The sequence below is a fragment of the Arachis stenosperma genome, chromosome 7, assembly GCF_014773155.1.
Source record: "Arachis stenosperma cultivar V10309 chromosome 7, arast.V10309.gnm1.PFL2, whole genome shotgun sequence".
In the NCBI taxonomy this organism is placed as follows: domain Eukaryota; kingdom Viridiplantae; phylum Streptophyta; class Magnoliopsida; order Fabales; family Fabaceae; genus Arachis; species Arachis stenosperma.
In genome coordinates, this window is record NC_080383.1 from 90,393,757 (window position 1) to 90,413,374 (window position 19,618).

The 19,618-nt window shown below is 30.2% G+C and overlaps 2 protein-coding genes across 2 annotated transcripts; one reads left to right on the forward strand and one right to left on the reverse strand.

Annotated features, from left to right (window-relative positions):
• Nucleotides 1-583: 583 nt before the first annotated feature.
• On the reverse strand, nucleotides 584-2,520 carry LOC130940118 (putative pentatricopeptide repeat-containing protein At3g23330). The gene has a single exon (XM_057868168.1). The coding sequence runs from the start codon at nucleotides 2,518-2,520 to the stop codon at nucleotides 757-759; it is 1,764 nt and encodes a 587-aa protein (XP_057724151.1). The 3' UTR covers nucleotides 584-756.
• A 7,770-nt stretch (nucleotides 2,521-10,290) lies between these two features.
• LOC130941558 (homeobox-leucine zipper protein GLABRA 2) lies at nucleotides 10,291-19,243 on the forward strand. The gene is made up of 10 exons (XM_057870111.1): nucleotides 10,291-10,521; nucleotides 10,628-10,935; nucleotides 11,704-11,821; nucleotides 12,642-13,265; nucleotides 13,999-14,100; nucleotides 15,859-16,068; nucleotides 16,245-16,419; nucleotides 17,454-17,725; nucleotides 17,847-17,933; nucleotides 18,563-19,243. The coding sequence occupies exons 1-10, from the start codon at nucleotides 10,330-10,332 to the stop codon at nucleotides 18,941-18,943; spliced, it is 2,469 nt and encodes an 822-aa protein (XP_057726094.1). The 5' UTR covers nucleotides 10,291-10,329; the 3' UTR covers nucleotides 18,944-19,243.
• The last annotated feature ends 375 nt before the right edge of the window (nucleotides 19,244-19,618 follow it).

Genomic DNA, 19,618 nt, shown 5'->3' on the forward strand with positions numbered 1-19,618 from the left:
TATTTTTAAGTTCAGTGTGCGGTTGTGAAGAAGAAGAAGAAGATGAAGACGAAAGTGGGTTTATGCTTCGATTTGATGGGAAACTCAGGATTGGAAGTAGCACTCGATGATGGTTTTTCCGCTCTAGGCTCTAGCTTTGGTGAAGATTGCAACGCCGTCGTTTTTAGTGTCTCGTCTATTCCTTTTCTTTTTTTCCTTTATTTTTGCATTTATTTATTTTGGCCAAGTTGCTGCTTTTTGGAGACAACTTTTTTTTTCTTTTTCCTTATGATTTATGAAGTTTGAGTTGGAACATGGAATTTATATTTGAGAATTGCCTTTAAAGAAATTTGTGATGACTACTTTAAGTTAATTAACGACAATAAAAGGGGTTCATATTATTTTGAAACAGTGAAAATAAGCAAACATTGCAAGCCAAGCCAAATAGTCAACCGAATTTTTTACGTGAATTTTCACACATTCTTGATTCTTAGCCAAAATTACGATTGTTCTTGGATCACAAAGACAAATATAAAACCTATTGATCATTAGTGTACCACTGGCAGCAACACCCTATCCAAAAAAAAAAAAAAAATTCACCTGCTGCACCAATTATTTGGTAGCTTATGAGTTTTGACCAACTTTGGACATGAAATTCAACTTGCATGTTTAATAACTCTCCAAAACTGAGGGAATTTTTCTCCCCCATTAACATCTAGTAGACGATTTGGGTATGTTTAATGAATTCAATTGTTTTATTATTTACATGTAATACAATCACCAATAATCACCACATGAACAAATTCCTTGTTTAAAATGATGATAGCGATTAACGTCTCTCACGGTAATTTCCCTATCCGTGATCTTTGATATGAACTTAATGGCAACATGGCAGTCCTCACATATTCGTAGGTTCTTTGTTATCAGAAGCCTGGTTCCTGAGGGAGTACTAATGAGTCCAAATGCAATGGCCAGTCTCTCACTGTGACTGCAAACCATGTTTGTCTTCTCATCTTCCTCAACATCATGGAACACAGATCCTGTGTCCGGGACATACCCAGCTTCTCTCATTAGCCCTTCTAACCTCTTCAGTTCTGCATATATTGCATCACAATCTGGATGTGACACATCTCCGGAGAGAAATGCATACACTTTGTTCTTCACTTCAATCCAGCTACAAGCCATGTTTTTCTTTATCCCTTTATCTATCATAATCTGCCTCAACCTTGTAACTCCTTCCCAATTACCCGATTTAGCATACATGTTAGCCAAGATCACATAATTGCCCGAATCGTCAGGGTCAAGCACAATCAGCTTCTCCAAGGCTAGCTCTGCCAACTCCACATTCCCATGGATTTTGCATGAATTTAGCAAAGCACCCCACACCCCAGAATCCGGCCGTACACTCATATGTCGGATAAGATCATAAGCCTCCTCCAGTTTGCCACAGTGACCAAGAAGATCAACCATGCATGTGTAGTGTTGAACAGTTGGATTGATACCATAATCCCTCACCATCATATCATAAAATGCTTGCCCTTCATCGAGCAGACGCCCACGGCTGCAAGCTGCTAGAACACCAACAAAGGTTATAAGATCCGGCCGAGCCTCTTTCCTCATTACCTCAAAGAGTTCCAGGGCTTCCTTGGCAAGACCATGCATTGCATAGCCAGTGATAATTGCATTCCAAGACACAACTCTTTTCTCCCTAAGCATCTCGAACAAGGCACGAGCAACTCTCACAGAACCACATTTTGCATACATATCTATCAGAGCAGTCTTGACCTTATCATTGGATTGAAATCCATGTCTCCAAGCAAGACCATGGATCTCCTTCCCATGAGGAAGACAGGCAATGTCAGCCGAGGACGAAATCACAGTTACAAGAGTTGCTTCGGTGGGTCTTACACCGCTCACCACCATGTACCTACACAGAGCAAGTGACTCATCAGGGTGTCCATTCAGCGCATAAGCCGCGAGCATGGAGTTCCACAACACAGCATCTCTTAAAACAATTTTATCAAACACATGGCGAGCTTCAATCAGACAACCACACTTAGCATACATATCAATGAGAGCAGCACCTACAAAGAAATCCCTCTCCCAGCCAGTTCTAATCACACACTCATGGATGCCCCTTCCCTCTCCAATAGCAGAGAGTGCAGAGCATGCTTTAAGAACAAAGGGGAAAGTGAAGTTATCAGGATTGAGTCCATACTGAAGCATCTGGTGAAACAGCGAGATGGCAGCCTGGTGGGGCCCATTCCAGGCGTAACCACGAATCAGGACGTTCCAGAGAAACAAGTTCTGTTTGGGAATTCTGTCGAACACTTGGTGTGCATTCCGCAGGGAGTTGCAAACGCTGTACAGATTTACGAGCTTTGTGGCCAAATCTTGATTGTAAGCGACGCCGAGTTGGAAGAATCGCGCGTGAAGCTGCTTCCCCGGTCGTAACGCCTTGCCGGCGATACAAGTTTGAAGTAGTGAAGCGTAACTGTAATGAGTTAGTTGCAATAACTGACCAATTTCGTTGCATTTCATGATTACCATTTAGAGAACGACAGTAGTAGACTATATGTCTCACTTCATGTTTTGGGCCTGAGCCCTTATATGCTTGATCAGCTAAGAGTAGCCCAATTCGGCCCATTTAAAAAATGTAAGGCCCAAAAGTGGAGTCTATGAAGATTCGGACTCTGGAGTCTGGACCAATAAAGGAAGGGGGGAAAAAGACTTCATTTTTTTTTTTCCACAAAGCATTTTTTCCACTTCTCACATTAATTGAATGAGAAAATTCTCCCTTATCTATGACTATAGTAGTATGCACTTTCAAGAGAAAAGAAATGACTATACTATTATTGTGTTAGCATGTATTGTTGTGATTTGTCCTGTCTCAGTTGTTGTTTATTCTCAATATTATGTTCCATTCTCTCTTTTTCAGTTTTCAAATTTGTAGGCTTGTCATGTAGCTGTAGTGTGGAAAATCTTTGCAATGTGATTTGTTCAACGTAAAAATCACTACCTAGCTTGGTCATTTGCTTTCCAATTTCCGTATTTTTTGTACAATGCTTAAGTGTATAGTGGTGTGGGTAATTATCATACAATGAAATTTCCACATGACCATTTTCTTATTTTAAACTTTAAAGATAATTTGTTGGTATCCGATGTGGGATTTAATACACCATTTGGTAGTCTTTATCTTAATTTGAATGATGTTGGGTGTTACTGTTCCAGTCTTGTTTGATCTTCTTTTGTATAAGAACATGGTGCATGCTACTTGTACTCCTTGATGTAGAGAGCACCAGTGTCTAATAAAATTTATGATATAGTACTAGTTAAATAAATTTGGTCAGACCAATATGTCTGCAAAATTGAGTATTTTCTAATGTCCTCTCCTTCAGTTAAATTACTAAGAAGGGACAAGTAAAGATGGTAGGTCTATGTTCTTAATGGATACATACATGAATTCATTGTAAATTATATGCATGTGACAGCACTTTTTGACTCTATACATGAGCCTCCATTTCATCTACTTTTCAAAACTAACTGTCATACAGAGTTGGGTGAAGATGTTTGAATCTTTATCTTTATAGTGGCCGGTTTCTTCAATCTTCCAATGATGAGTATGCAGAACCAGCCTGTCAATCTGGATAAGCATCCATCCATTCAGGATCTTGTGCTATACGCCACTGATCGATTTTCTAAAATCGTGTCGTGTTAGAATTTGTTGTAAATTTCTGATTAAATACTAAGTTTCAAGATTAGTCTTAGCCTTAGGCAATGCCAGTGATTATCATGATCAATTTAGGGAATTGCTTCTTGTTTATTTGATGCAGGATGCTCTGGGATGCAAGAGATTCTCTCTAAGGTTCTAGAATAAGCTTGACACAACTTCATTGGTGGCGTCTCTGCTTCGTGGCAGGGTAAGGCGAACGAGAGTCCCATGACTGAACTGTCATGTGCTTCTTCCTATCAGTTTAAGTTTTTGTAATAAATAGTTTGATGACAGGTATGTTATTTTGTCTTAAGATAGCTTAGAGCATTTTGAATTGTGATTGTTGAAGATGTGACTCTCCTTGCATACCTGGATGTGATAGTTACCACAAATTCAAACAAATCTTAAAAGGAACAAGTGTGCTAGTTCTAGATAGTAAAGCACTAAGTAATTTTTATCTATATCCATGTTAGAAGCATCATCATTCATCACCACAAGGATAAGACTATAAGAGTAGTTACTAGTTAGTAGTTACTCTCTTCATTTGCAATTCTTAGAGCCTATGATTTATTTTCCAAAAGGGAATGATGTATTATGAAGACTGATGTATTTACTATTTTCTGAGCTACTTAGACTTTGCTTTTATTTTATTTATTAGCTTCTGTGACCTATGAAAAACTTGAATACTAATAGTAATATTTTTTGTCCTAGGCATTCTTCCATATTTAATGGCGGTTTGCACCTTTTGTGATGGAAAACTTCTTTTACAAGAAAGCGACAAAGGCTTCAAAACAAAGAAAGGAAGATACTTCTTTTTTCCTTGTGCAGTTTTTGGTGTTTCTGTTGTAGCTTTCCTGAGTGGAGGAACAAAAAGTGGCATGAAATTTAAGTTGGGAAAAAAAAATTAAAAAAGTTAAAGGTGGAAACTCAGATGCAGTCGACTTCACGTGAAGTTGATATCTGAGAGCCGTTAGATGATTTGACTGATTTGACTAAATTTTCATCTAACGGCTCTCAGATATCAACTTCACGTGAAGTCGACTTTACCTGAATTTTCATAAGTTAAAAGTAGAAGGAGGTGTGAAAGTAAACTAAAAATCAATTAATGCTGTTATGTATTAGGTTTGTGGTGGAATCATGTGATTGCATCAAGTTATCTACCGTTCTCAACCACCAAAACAGAATCATCAGAAGTAAAAGAAAGAAAGAAAATGCAGGAAACATTATTATGGCTCACTTGGTTTGAATTGCAGATAGATAGATAGATAGAAAGATAAACTTAATCATAACCCACATGACTCCAAAACTTTAATTATGGAATGTGGTGCCATAAATAACTTAAATACTAGATAATAGATATACCCAATAAAATCATATCCCTTGTTCCTTCAACATTAACTCTAATAATATAATCAGAGTTTATATTCCTCAATCTAAGGACACTCAGTGCCAATTACCATCAGTTAGTTGCAATAAGTGTTATTTGGCACTACTGATTAAAGAACTTTCATTTTCCAGCATCTGTTGCATGTTCCCCACCTGACCTGCCACATTAAATTATTTATTTCCCACAATAAATAAAAATATCTAACAATAATAAATAAATGCCACGCTATATGTGGATCGAAATTTATAGCTTTTTTTATTTTTTCATGAATTTGGCACTATATATATTGGAAGCATATAAAATGATTTCATGTTGAGGATAGATGTATCAAAATTAGATCAAGGGTTAATTGAAACTATTTATTTTATATTAAAAATAAACTATTTTAATTTACTTTTTTGTGTGTCTACTGAATTTTATTAATTTTTTTTTTTGTGTACAAACTATCTTAATTTATGTAGTAATTCTAATTTGATGTCACTATAAAATTTATTTACAGTAATATATTTTATTTTGGACTTTATTAAATAGATAACGGTTTTTGTGAATAATGTGAATAATGAGCTCTAAAATTAGCTCAATAAAGTAAAAGTACACTACTATACTCTCAAATTACCTCCTAAATCTTAATATTAAAATGACTATCCGCACACTTATTAAATTGAACATCCGATATATTCATTGTTCACATTGTTTATTATTTTTATTATCTACCTATATATGCTTTTCCTTCTATTTATTAAACATATTTTTTTTTTAAATTATTTGCCAACATTTCCATCTTTGAGAAGACAAATTGATGGTTTGTTTTTTAAGAGAGAAAAATAATCAAAATAGTCAATTTACAAATTTGTAAAAAATTAAGAGGTGGATTTGTATATCTAATTAAAAGTCGGAAACTAGAATTTACATGGCGTAAAGTTTAAGAACTTATTATAATTGTTTATTTCGTTTAAATACAGACAATTACTTCGAAAACCACATTTTTATCGTGGAAAATGTTAGAGCACAAGTTGTCAAAAAGTAAATTATTAGAATGAATGATGGTGCGATATATTATATAGTTAATTTATAAGAATGTTTTTAATGAATTAGACAGTCAATGTCATATAATGCCATTATTATATAATATATACTAGAAAAACACCTTATAATATTTCTTTTTGTTTCTTACCACATCTCTTGATCTAGATGAGATTAAATATTAATTTATCATGAATTTAAATTTTATTTAACGGTTTATTATATATTCTAAAAAACACTATTTTAAAATTTAACCATTATCATATATTCTAAAAAAATACTTTATAAAATTTTTTAATTTATTAAATTAAAAATTAATCCGTCACGAATTTAAATTTTATTTAATGATTTGTTTTATCTTTTAAAAAAATACCATTTTAAACCCAAGCATTATCATATATTTTAGAAAAACATCTTATAATATTTGAATTTGATTAATAAATTATTGTATATACAAAACAAAATTTAAAATTTAAACACTTATTTAAATAAATTAATAAATCAATCACTAGACTAATTTAAATTAATTGCTTTATAATACGTTATAACTATATATAATTTTGAAATCCATTATTTAAGCATATATATACCATATGGGCCGGGATAATGTTATTTTCTTTTAACGATAATTTTTAAAAAAAATATAAAAGATCAAAATTTATTTATTTAATATTTATTAATTATAAACAGAATAAATTGTCACTATTTTTAGTTAATTTATTTTAATTACGAATGCAAATATTTCCATTCTTTTAAATAACTGGATATTAATTTGCTTTGATCAAGTAAATACTTATATATATGCTTGTGATAAATAATTGCAAAGAAGGGACAACGAATACAGATCAGATATATTACATCTTAAATGATACACGGACACAAACACATTGAATTATCTTTTTCATGGGACATATAAATTGAATAATGAATAGCTTACACATAATCGAATGATGGTATAATATTGAAGACAAATTAAAGTTTTGAGAGATAAATACACCAACATTGAAGACAAAGTTATGAGAGATGTGACTACTGACTCACTCGAGGCACTCGCCACAACCTTTACACTCTTTTTTATTATTATTATTATTCTTTCATTCACACACTTATTAGTTATTATTAATGCCTCACTCGGCTCATTTTAGCCTAAGCCAATTGCCAATTATTCCTTCTTTCATGTTTTTTTTTTAAGTTTTATTTTTTTTCTCTAATTTATATATTTTTTCATTTTATTTTATTTGAGGGTCAAATTAGGTTAGAACGGCCGTTGTGTTATGGGGGCCATAGGATATCATTTTAGAAAATTATAAATCCATAACTCAAGCTGGAGTGGAGTGGTGATTATGATGTTCCCCAAAAAAAGTGGAGCTTATATTATGAAACTAGCTAAAAGAAACCTCATAATTTGGCTCTTACAATTATTACTTTTTTAGTCCTATTATTTGGACGTATTATTTTGAGTATCATTTTCTTCTTGAGTAGTAGGGTTTGAGTGTCAATTAAATCATCATTCGAGATATATATTACAAAAAAAGGAAAGAGAAATGTTAGGTATCTATATGTAGTATATATGATATATTATAATAATTAAAAACTTATATAATATATATTATTGAATGAGATATAGTCTTAGATTGAATTGGATCATGTTATATTTAATAGTAGTCGGATAATAAATAATAAAAGAATTAATTAGATAAAAACACTTAAAACGTTTTTTTAAAGATATTTTTTAGTAATTAAATTTAATATATATAATTATTAAATCGTATTATTTTTGTCAAAATTAGATCAGATAAATTAATTTGGCCAAAAAATTAGTAAACCAAACACCCAACTGATCTAAATTAATAATTTTTTTTATAAAAAATAACTACAATAACCCTATTATAGAAAATAACTAAAATACTTCTATATATATATTTTTTAATTTTAAAAACCTTAAATCCTAACTCTATAATGACAGAAAGAAGAGGAGGGTTAAATTTAAGATTCTCAAAATTATATATATATAATAAGAATATTTTAGTCATTTTTTATAATAAAAATATTGTAATTATTTTTTATAAAAAATATTAATTTAAATCGGTTCAAGATATAATTTATCAATTTTTTGGCCAAATTAATTTGTCTGATCTAATTTTGATAAAAATAACACGATTTAATAATTATATGTATTAAATTTTAATTATTAAAAATTATTTTTAAAAAATGACGTTTTAAGTGTGTTTTTATTTGAGTGACTCCTAACTTATAATAATAAATATCTAATATTTTATTTTTGCATATAATATATAACATAATTTTGTGAAAATAAACAAATAATTATTTCAAAATAAATCTAAAAAAGTAGACAAAATTATTATATTATAATATTACTTATTAATACTCCATCGCTTATTTAAAATTTCTTTGATCATGTCTAATTAATTATTCAACTGCGTGATACAAATATAATAAATAGGTCTCACTATAATTTTTAGACAAAATAAATATAAATGTCTTGGACACCATAATTTTTTAGTATTTAGATCCACACGAACAAGTTTTAATTTTCATTCATTCGGAGTACACACTATTATTTAAACTTAAATATCATCTCCAATTGTAAAATCTAATAATAAATAGAGAGGTTCTGACAAGTTGTAAGATAAACAGCAATAGAAAAGAGATAAAAGATAACTATTTTATTTTTTCATTTTTATCAACATTTTCATGTTAAACATAAAAACATAAAAAAAAGTGTACATAAAAATAACATATATATATATATATATATATATATATATATATATATATATATATATCATTCCTCATAAATAAAATGCTAACGATAAAGAGAGCAAATGAGATGAAGCCTTGTTATCCAATCTGAAATAAGTTGGCCTAAATATACGAGTTATATTTTAGTCAAAACAAATTTGGCAGCAAAAAATAAATAAATAAATAAATAAATAAATAAAATTAATAATTTGATGAAACTTAATTATTAAACTTTAATTCATCCAAAATTTCAAGTATTTGTAGATCAAAAATGGATGCATGGATTGAGATTCCTTTGAATAATCCAACAAGAACTTGTATCTAAGTTATTTTTATCTATAATTAAACTAAAAACGTTATTTATGCACTAAAATTAATTATTATATATTTATATATTTTATATTTTTATATATTTTTTATATTATGAAACCACTCACATAAAGACGCTTAAAACATCTTTTTTAAATATATTTTTTAATAATTAAAATTTAATCTATATAATCGATCAAATTGTGTTATTTTTGTCAAAATTAGACCAAATAAACCAATTTAACCAAAAAACTTGATAAATCAAATCTTGACCTAATTTAAATTAATATTTTTTTATATAGAAAATGACTATAATATTTTTATTATAAAAAATGACTAAAATATTTTTATTATATATATTAATTTTAAAAATTTTAAATTCTAATTCTATAATTGCATAGAGAGAAGAGAAATATTAGAATTTAAATTTTAAAATATATAGTAAAAATATTTTAAGTCATTTTGTATAATAGAAATATTATAGTTATTTTTATAAAAAGTATTAATTTAAATCGGTTCAAGATTTGATTTATAAATTTTTTTATCAAACTGATTTATTTTATCTAATTTTGACAAAAATAATATAATTTGATCGATTATATACGTTAAATATTAATTATTAAAAAATATCATAAAAAAATATTTTAAACATCTTTATATAAATACTTCTTTTTATATTAATAATTAATTTTAATAGTTAATTTTAAGGTATATAAAATATAATAGCCTAAGCCGAAAAGTAAGAGCTTGAAGAGAGGCAGCCATATAGTAGATGGAGTCAGCTGGCATTCCTTTAAGATTCCTTAAACAAACCGTTGAAGCCATAAATTCAACTGCTCATTGTTAGTTGGCTCTTCTCTCTCTCTTCTCTCTCTCTCTTCTTTCATCATCTAACAGTCAAAATCCTACCAGCCTCATCATCCTCACATTTTGCACAAGCCCCCTTTTATTATTATTATTATTATTATTATTATTATTATTATTATTAATAATAATACCCCACAAACATAATATAATATATTCTAAATTAAAATCTACATAGCGAGTTGCTTCCTTTGTTTTATATTCTTAAATTCACAAGTCCCTACGTCTCTCTCTCTCTCTCTCTCTCACTCACTCTCTGCACAGAAAGAAATAGAGAGAAGGTAGAAAGAAGATGATAGAACCATTTTTGCTCCTTAAAAAACATACCCATTCCTCACCACACCATCCAACAACAACAACAACAACCACCTTCTCAATGGCCGCGGACATGTCCAACACCAACACCAACAACAACAACAACAACAACAACCACCCTTCTCACGCCAAGGACTTCTTCGCTTCCCCAGCTCTCTCCCTTAGCCTTGTAAGTAATCTTCTTCTTCTTCTTCTTCAATTATTATTATTTGATATATGTTTGCTTCAATTCTATATACATACAGCTTATTCGATCTTTGATTATTCACTGTAAGGCTGGCATATTTCGGCATGCTGGGGTGGCGGCGGCGGAGGGCGAGGCTGCAACCTCCAACATGGAAGTGGAGGACGGCGATGAAGGCAGCGGCGGAGGAGGAGGCGCCGGTCACACGGTGGATATCAGCAGCGAGAACTCCGGCCCCACTAGATCGAGATCAGAGGATGACTACTTTGAAGGAGAAGGTGAGCATGAAGATGAAGATATTATCGGTGATGATAACAATAACAATAACAAGAACAAGAACAAGAAGAAGAGGAAGAAATATCACAGGCACACCGCGGAGCAGATCAGAGAAATGGAAGCGTTAGTATATATTATAATATCATATATCTCAAATAATGGATCATCAATATTAAGCATATACACTATAATATATCAATTTTGTTGCATGCACTTTTTGGTCTTTTTGTCTGTCTTTCTACATGCATATATATGCATACAGAGATTAATATCATATTTTATTATTGACCAAAAAGAAACAGCGAAAAGGGATCATGATGAACATGTGTATGTGTGTGCATGGTAGGTGTTGTTAATTAAGTAATCACTAATTAATTAATTAGGGATTATGACTACCATTTTCCAGTGAAACGTTTCCTTCAAAACTAAGTTAAATTGTTTGCATGCCTGCATTGCCAGTGGAGACATTAATTTAGAGCAGCATATACATATCTTTTAGCTAGCTAGCTAGGCCGTACGTACTACTTAGCTAGGCACGATTATGATGAGAAGAAAAAAAAAAGTTATTGATATCATCATATGGTTACAAAAAGGACGCATGATTGTTAAAGGCTAAAGTCTATTTATAATTTTGAACAACTTTTGCTCGTTTCCTTTGTTTGATAGCTTAATTCAGCCTCTTTGTATATATATATAGAACTTTTTCCTCCTCTTTCCACCGCTTTGCTTGAACTTGATTAATCAATTAGTATCTTGTTTGCATTACAAAACTCATATCAGATTTTTTTTTTCTTTTTCTTCCATCTGACACACTATTAAACTCAGAGTGTTGGACCACTCGGCATATATAATATCTAAATGAATATGAATATGCTAATAATAATAATGTAGGCTATTCAAAGAGTCGCCACATCCTGATGAAAAGCAGAGGCAACAACTTAGCAAGCAGCTAGGCCTTGCTCCAAGACAAGTCAAGTTTTGGTTCCAAAATCGCAGAACCCAAATCAAGGTATGTAACTAATTAGTTCTTTTATTTTCAAAAGAGTGAATACAAAGTCAAAATGTAATTATATTCGCTTAAAATTAACTATATTATGTGTATATTTATTAAAGTTCGTGGTTAGAATAAAATATAGGTTGAAATATAAATATATATTAAAAATAAATTAAATTATATATATATTTATTCATAAATATATTAGTAATTAATTTTAATACATGATGTTTGTGTATGAATAATATTTTTTATTAAACAAAATAGAAATGCTAATAAAAATAAGAGGAATGTTAGGAGTCAGTAACTTTTAGGATTTATAGTCATTAAATAGTCATTAATGAGATTTTTAATGGTGTGAAATTAGTGTGAAATTTCATCTAATGATTCACTCTTCTTTGTTGGTTACATGTTGACCAGAATTTGATAAAATTGCTGCCCCCTAGACTTTCCTAAAAATAATTCTTTAACAAACTTGAATAATTTACAAGAAAAAATATAGGTAGATAATGAAAATATTAAACAATGTAAATAATAGATATATCGGATGTTCATTTCACTAAGTATACGAATGATTATTCTAATATTAAGATTTAGGTGAATAATTTAGAGGTGTAGTGTGTTTTTATTTGATTAGTAGTTATTCATATTATTCAAAAAAATTATTAGTTACCTAACATAACCCAATTTACAATGATTAATCACATGATGATAATTGAATTATTATAAAATATAAACACCTATAGTATGAATTATCATCTTTACATAAAGATATAAAGAAATCGATATGGAGTAATTGGCTTAACTTACAAGTAGATATTGAATTTTGCACCAGGCAATACAAGAGCGACATGAAAACTCATTGTTGAAGACGGAAATAGAGAAACTAAAGGAGAAAAACAAAGGGTTGAGAGAGACCATAAACAAAGCTTGTTGCCCCAACTGTGGTGTTGCAACCACTAGTACCAGAGACGGTGCCATTCCAACTGAAGAACAACAGCTTCGCATTGAGAATGCCAAACTCAAAGCTGAGATCGAGAAGCTTCGAGGAGCTTTAGGAAAATACAGAGGATCAGGTGGTGGTGGATCAACGTCTCCTTCATGTTCTTCCGGTGCTGCTGGTGGACATGAGCAAGAGAATAGAAGCTCGTTGGACTTTTACACTGGAATCTTCGGAGTTGACAAGTCAAGGATAATGGATACAGTGAACAAGGCTATGGAGGAGCTCATAACCATGGCAACAATGGGGGAACCCTTGTGGCTTCGTAGTGTTGAGACTGGCCGTGAGATACTCAACTACGATGAGTACATTAAACACTTCTCATCCCTTCAAAATTCTTCATCAAACAACACTAACACTACTCCTTCATCATCAAAGAGATCCATTATTGAAGCTTCAAGAGACACTGCCCTTGTCTTTGTTGATCTCCCACGCCTTCTCCAAACTTTCTTAGATGCGGTATGCCACAAAAATCAAGCTACTGAATATAGAATAAATTATCATTTATATCTTAAAAAATTATCATTTATATCTTAAAAGATACAAATGTACAATAAAACGACAATTGTAACTATAGAAGATGACTTTTGTGTGCCAAGAGTATCCAAACGTTAGTTACGTAATTGGTCCGTTAGGATATACTCTTGGCACATGGAACCTATCTTTTGTGGATATAATTGTCGTTTTATTCTTATATAGGTACATTTGTCAGTGTGCGTATCTTTTATAAGTACAAATGATAATTTATTCTAGAATATAAATACACACTAAAAATAAATTAAATCACACAGATATTTATACATAAATACATTAATAATTAATTTTAGTAATTGATTCTAGTGTACGAATAACATTTTTAAATTTATTTATATATACATAATATATACATTATATATTTTTTTGGTTTCCTACAATATCCCTTAGTCCGACAAGTTACTGAACTCTATTTAAGGGTTTATCGCTGGCCAATGAATTGCTGCATGCACATAATATATACATTATATATCATTATTATTCAACTATAATACATGTATACTAAAATCAACTATTAAAGTCAATAATATAAATACATATTAAAAATAAATTACATATATTTATATACAAATACATTAATAATTAATTTTAGTTGTTAAATTTAGTGTATGAATACCGTTTTTTACTATTTTTATTATGGTGGTTGTTTATTTTGCAGAATCAGTGGAAGGAAATGTTTCCATGTTTAATATCTAAGGCGGCGACTGTGGATGTTATATGCAACGGAGAAGGTTCTAACAGGAATGGTGCAGTGCAACTGGTAATCTAATAATGATGCTTATTATTATTATAATTATCTAGCGATTAAATTATTACTCACACTGAAATCAATTAAACTTCTTCTATCAAATATAATTACTTTCGGAGAAAACTCATATGAATTTAAACCCGTTATATCTCAATTTAGACACACATATTAAACTATTTAATAATTTTTAATTATCAACCTCCTCTTGCGTCGTTACTTTCATTTTTGACAATTAGAAAGCAACAGTTCAGCATGATTTTTCCAAGTGGTCCAACCACGAGAAACACGAGAGAAAGAATGTTACGTTCCTCGCTACCTATCAGATTTATATTTCGTTCCATTGACACGTTTTTAACCCTAGAGTTGTAAGTTTGATGTAGTTTAATAAACTTCATCAAAGTTGCATGTGTTTATTAAGAGTTTGCTTGTTTAAATTATGTTTCTTTAGTTAACCCATGCATTATTATGATTATTATTAATAATAATCTTCTATATGGAAGACAAGTGCTCGTGACTTTTTCCATTTACATATCACAAAATATTGATAAAGATTAAAGACATATAAAGGCCTACAAATTAAAGATAATATACAAAAGTTGGAACCTCATTAACTCATTTAGTAGTAACTCTTGCCCCCATTTCTCGCACTTACCCTTATCTGATCAGTTATTGCATCCAACTCTTCCAGCTGGAATATCTCTTTGTGTACCTTTCTTCTTCTATACATACCTAGCAACAAAAATACTATATGTATACTAAAATTAACTATTAAAATTAATTATTAGTATAATTTAATTTATTTTTAATTTATATTTATATTTTAATATATATTTTATACTAGTAACTAATTTTAATATGCACATAACATAGTTAACATAACAATGACAATGTATTTATTTATATTTTATCTATTTATTATTGTACAATTGTTTTTATATTTCAATTATAACCAAAAAAAAAGACACAAACATTTTTTCTTGAAAATGATTTTAACATAATTAAAATTTTATTATTTGTAGTATTTTTTATTTTCAGAATTTTATGAAAGAATAAGATGTAAAATCAGAAAACAAAATTTTATTATTTTAATTTTCTGTTTTCTTAAAAAAAAATAAAAAGAAAAACACATAAAACAAAAACATTGCCGTGGGACAAGTGCCAAGAACACTGGAGCATGTAACCCTACATATGGTTTCATCCCTTTATGCAAAATATAGTTAAAGATGGAGAAGACAAAGCATGCATGATATCAATAATGATGAAATGAAGCCCTAACAAACAAACAAACATGTGGACAAATAATAATGAGACTTTCCTACTCCACGGAATTAAGTACATACTAACTAATTAAAGCCACTAAGATTTAACTGTGTATCATACATTATACATAAATCTATGAAATTAATTTTTGTGCACACACATATACATATAGGCTCATTTTTTTATATCAGAAGTACTTGTGTTGTACATTATTGTGGAAAATATGGGTAGATATGGGAATGAAGAAATCAAATCATCTAATTTTTTTGTAAAAAAATTAAGTTTATTAATCGGACAGTTTAATTAGTGTGGAAGATAAAATTTAAATTTTGGTGAAGGTAATCGGATTCTCTGATTTATATTTAAAAAATTAAAAAAATTTGAGATACTCAGAGGATCCAATTTTTGTTCCTAACACCACAATTACGTAAAACACCTATACACTCCATATCTGCTTCTACACCATTTCCCCTCCCACGTCTAAATTAAAAATTGCATATATATATACAGATGTTTGCTGAGGTGCAAATGCTAACACCAATGGTGCCCACAAGAGAAGTATATTTTGTCCGCTACTCAAAGCAGTTGAGTTCTGAACAATGGGCTATCATTGATGTATCCATTGACAAAGTAGAAGACAACATTGATGCCTCTCTCGTGAAATGTAGAAAACGCCCATCAGGTTGCATTATTGAGGACAAGTCAAATGGTCATTGCAAGGTACGAACACTTTTGCATTTAATTCATTTGTCAACCCAAAATAATTACAGGACTAGTCACTTTTAAAACTATATAAATCTGAATTTTTAAATCTCACAGCCACCGTTAGCTCTTAGCTACCACCATCGATCATCATAGAAATAATAATAAATATATAATTTAATATTATTAATTAGGTGACATGGGTGGAGCACTTGGAATGCCAAAAGAGTCCAGTGCATACAATGTATAGGACCATTGTGAATAGTGGCATGGCCTTTGGCGCAAGGCACTGGATTTCCACTCTCCAACTTCAGTGCGAGCGTCTTGTTTTCTTCATGGCAACCAATGTTCCCATGAAGGATTCAACCGGTATGTAGTACAGCTAACTCATGTATATCAAAAATATTATTCGTACACAAAAAATAACTATTAAAATCGGTCACTAATATATTTGTGTATAAATATATGTAGTTGAATTTATTTTCAACATGTATTTTATACTAATAATTAATTTTGGTGATTGATTTTGATGTATACATAGTATAATCGTGTATATATATATATATACATCAAAAATACTATTCGCATAATAAGATTAGCTACCAATGTATTTATATATCAATATATAAGTGGTTTAATTTAATTTTAATGTGTATTTGTATTTCAACATGTATTTTATACTAGTAGCTAATTTTAGTAACTGATTTTGATCGTCGAATATATATATACATCAAAAATACTATTCGCATACCAAAATCAACTACCAATATATTGTGTATAAATATATACGTGGTTTAATTTATTTTTAATATCTATTTATATTCTAACATATATTTTATACTAATAACTAATTTTGGTGATTGATTTTGATGTACACATAGTATAATTGAATATATATATATATATATATATATATATATATATATATATATACTATTCGCACACTAAAATCAGCTACTAATGTATTTGTGTATAAATATATACGTAGTTTAATTTATTTTCAATGTATATTTATATTCTAATATATATTTTATACTAATAGCTAACTTTGGTGACTGATTTTAATGTATATATAGCATAGTCGAATATATATATACATAAAAAATACTATTTGCACACCAAATCAGTTATCAATATATTTGTGTATAAATATATATGTAGTTTAATTTATTTTCAATGTATATTTATATTTTAACATTATTTTATGTTACTAATGTATTTGTGTATAAATATATACGTAGTTTAATTTATTTTCAATGTATATTTATATTTTAACATTATTTTATACTGGTGACTTAGTGGTTAATTTTAACGTGCATGTAGCATAATCGAGATACATATATGTTGACTAATGTTACAAGTTGATTATTGGTGTTAAGATATTGTTGGTGATTATTAATTAGGTGTTGCTACATTGGCTGGGAGGAAAAGCATTCTGAAGTTGGCACAAAGAATGACATGGGGTTTCTGCCATGCAGTTGGTGCATCAAGCTTCCACACATGGACCAAGATTACAAGTAAAACTGGGGAAGATATTAGGATCAGTTCACGGAAGAACTTGAACGATCCTGGTGAACCTCTTGGACTCATACTCTGCGCTGTTTCTTCTGTGTGGTTACCTGTCTCTCCTAATGTCTTATTTGATTTCTTGAGGGACGAAACTCGCCGCACTGAGGTACCTACCAACCATTCTAATTCTTTGGAATTCTTTCTTTTTTGATTTCTTGAATAATTTTGGAAAGGGTAATTAAAATTTAATTATGTTGCTAAATGAATGATAATAATAATTGTTACAGTGGGATATAATGTCCAGTGGTGGCTCAGTTCAGTCCATTGCAAATTTGGCCAAAGGACAAGACCGCGGCAATGCGGTAACCATCCAAGTAAGTTTTGCAGCATTTCAATACAAATACATGGTGACCACTCACCTAAAATTGTCTTAATGCGAAGATAATAGATAAAAACTATTAAATTATTTGATATATTTTTTTAAATTATCATCTAACGGTTCTTAACTATTATCTTTATATAAAAGACATCACAAGTAGCCATCGAGCACAAACATTTTAAACAGTCAAGAAGCTTGAAACAAAATTTTGGAGGATCAGCAATTTAACATTAAAATTTAACAATAATATTTATATTAAAAAAATTTATAAATATAATTATTCTTTAAATTTGTTACTAATAAGATAATAAATAATTCTATAGATAAAAACTATAAAATAGTTTATAATAGTACTCTTTAAATTTTTAGTGATTTAAAATCTTCAACAATTGAATCATAGTACTACTATGATATAATGTGAGTACTTTAAGTTATAGTAAAGTATTTAAACCAACTGAACTATATTTTATTTTTTTAAAAAGTACTACTAATTGTTTTATGAAAAATTTGGAAAACTATAGCTCCATTGACTCGACTAAGCTCCGCCCCTGATTCTAACCAAGATAGAATGAAATTGATGGCTCTAATAACAAAGATGTGGGATTAATTGATGTGATTTTGCAGACAATAAAATCGAAGGAAAATAGTATGTGGGTAGTGCAAGATTGCTGCACCAATGCTTATGAATCCATGGTGGTGTATGCTCCTGTGGACATCACTGGCATTCAATCTGCGATGACAGGTTGCGATTCAAGCAATCTCGCCGTACTTCCGTCGGGATTCTCGATTGTTCCTGATGGGATGGAATCAAGGCCAATGGTGATTACTTCAAGACAGGAAGAGAAGAACACAGAAGGAGGATCTTTGTTCACCATAGCATTTCAGATTCTCACCAATGCATCTCCAACAGCCAAGTTAACCATGGAGTCTGTGGAATCAGTCAACACTCTCTTATCTTGTACTTTGAGAAATATCAGAACAAGTTTACAATGCGAAGATAGTTAATGAGCAAAATAATAAGATAATTATCAGATAGACTTTTATTAGAATTTGATGATGATATTGATAGGCTTCCCTTTAGTTAATGTTGGGTTGGCAAATATAGCATGCGTTTCTACCCATACTCTTGGGTAATTAATTAAGCTTTATTTGTTATTCTATTGGAAGCTAAGGAGAATTTGGATTGAATATATACATCTATCTGTGTCTGCAGCTTCATAGGTGAAACGAAACAAGAGTCAGGATGCTTTTAGATCCTAGAAAATGAGTATGGTCTGTATAGAATTATCATTTTATTAATTCCTTATGTGCTTGGTTTTTTGGTAGTATCATTGCTAATTATCACTAGTTCAATTTTTTTTTATTTTGTTTTATGAATTTTTCATGTTATTTATACCAAGTATCAATCATGCAACTGCTTGTTTTGTTAACAACGCTTAATGTTTGTCATCAAACCACTCCTAAAAACCTACAACTCTTCTCCTCGCCATCAGCCACTAATCTAAACCAACCACCCAAATGAATTTGAGGATTAAGGAGCACACAAAACGACGTTGTTTTAAACGACAGGGACTTCTGTGTCTATTTTTCAAAAGTTTTATCCCACTAACGTGCCACATGGAAAGCTGTGATGCCAGTTAAGTAGAAGGAGAGTCACGTCAGTTTTTTCCGTTGGGTCTG

Excerpts from the sequence above, each read along its gene's own strand:
- LOC130941558 (XM_057870111.1), top strand. The coding sequence starts at position 10,330 with ATGATAGAACCATTTTTGCTCCTTAAAAAACATACCCATTCCTCACCA. Across the intron at positions 13,266-13,998 it reads TCCAAACTTTCTTAGATGCG|AATCAGTGGAAGGAAATGTT; the intron begins GTATGCCACAAA and ends TTTATTTTGCAG. Across the intron at positions 14,101-15,858 it reads GGAATGGTGCAGTGCAACTG|ATGTTTGCTGAGGTGCAAAT; the intron begins GTAATCTAATAA and ends ATATATATACAG.
- LOC130940118 (XM_057868168.1), bottom strand. The coding sequence starts at position 2,520 with ATGAAATGCAACGAAATTGGTCAGTTATTGCAACTAACTCATTACAGT.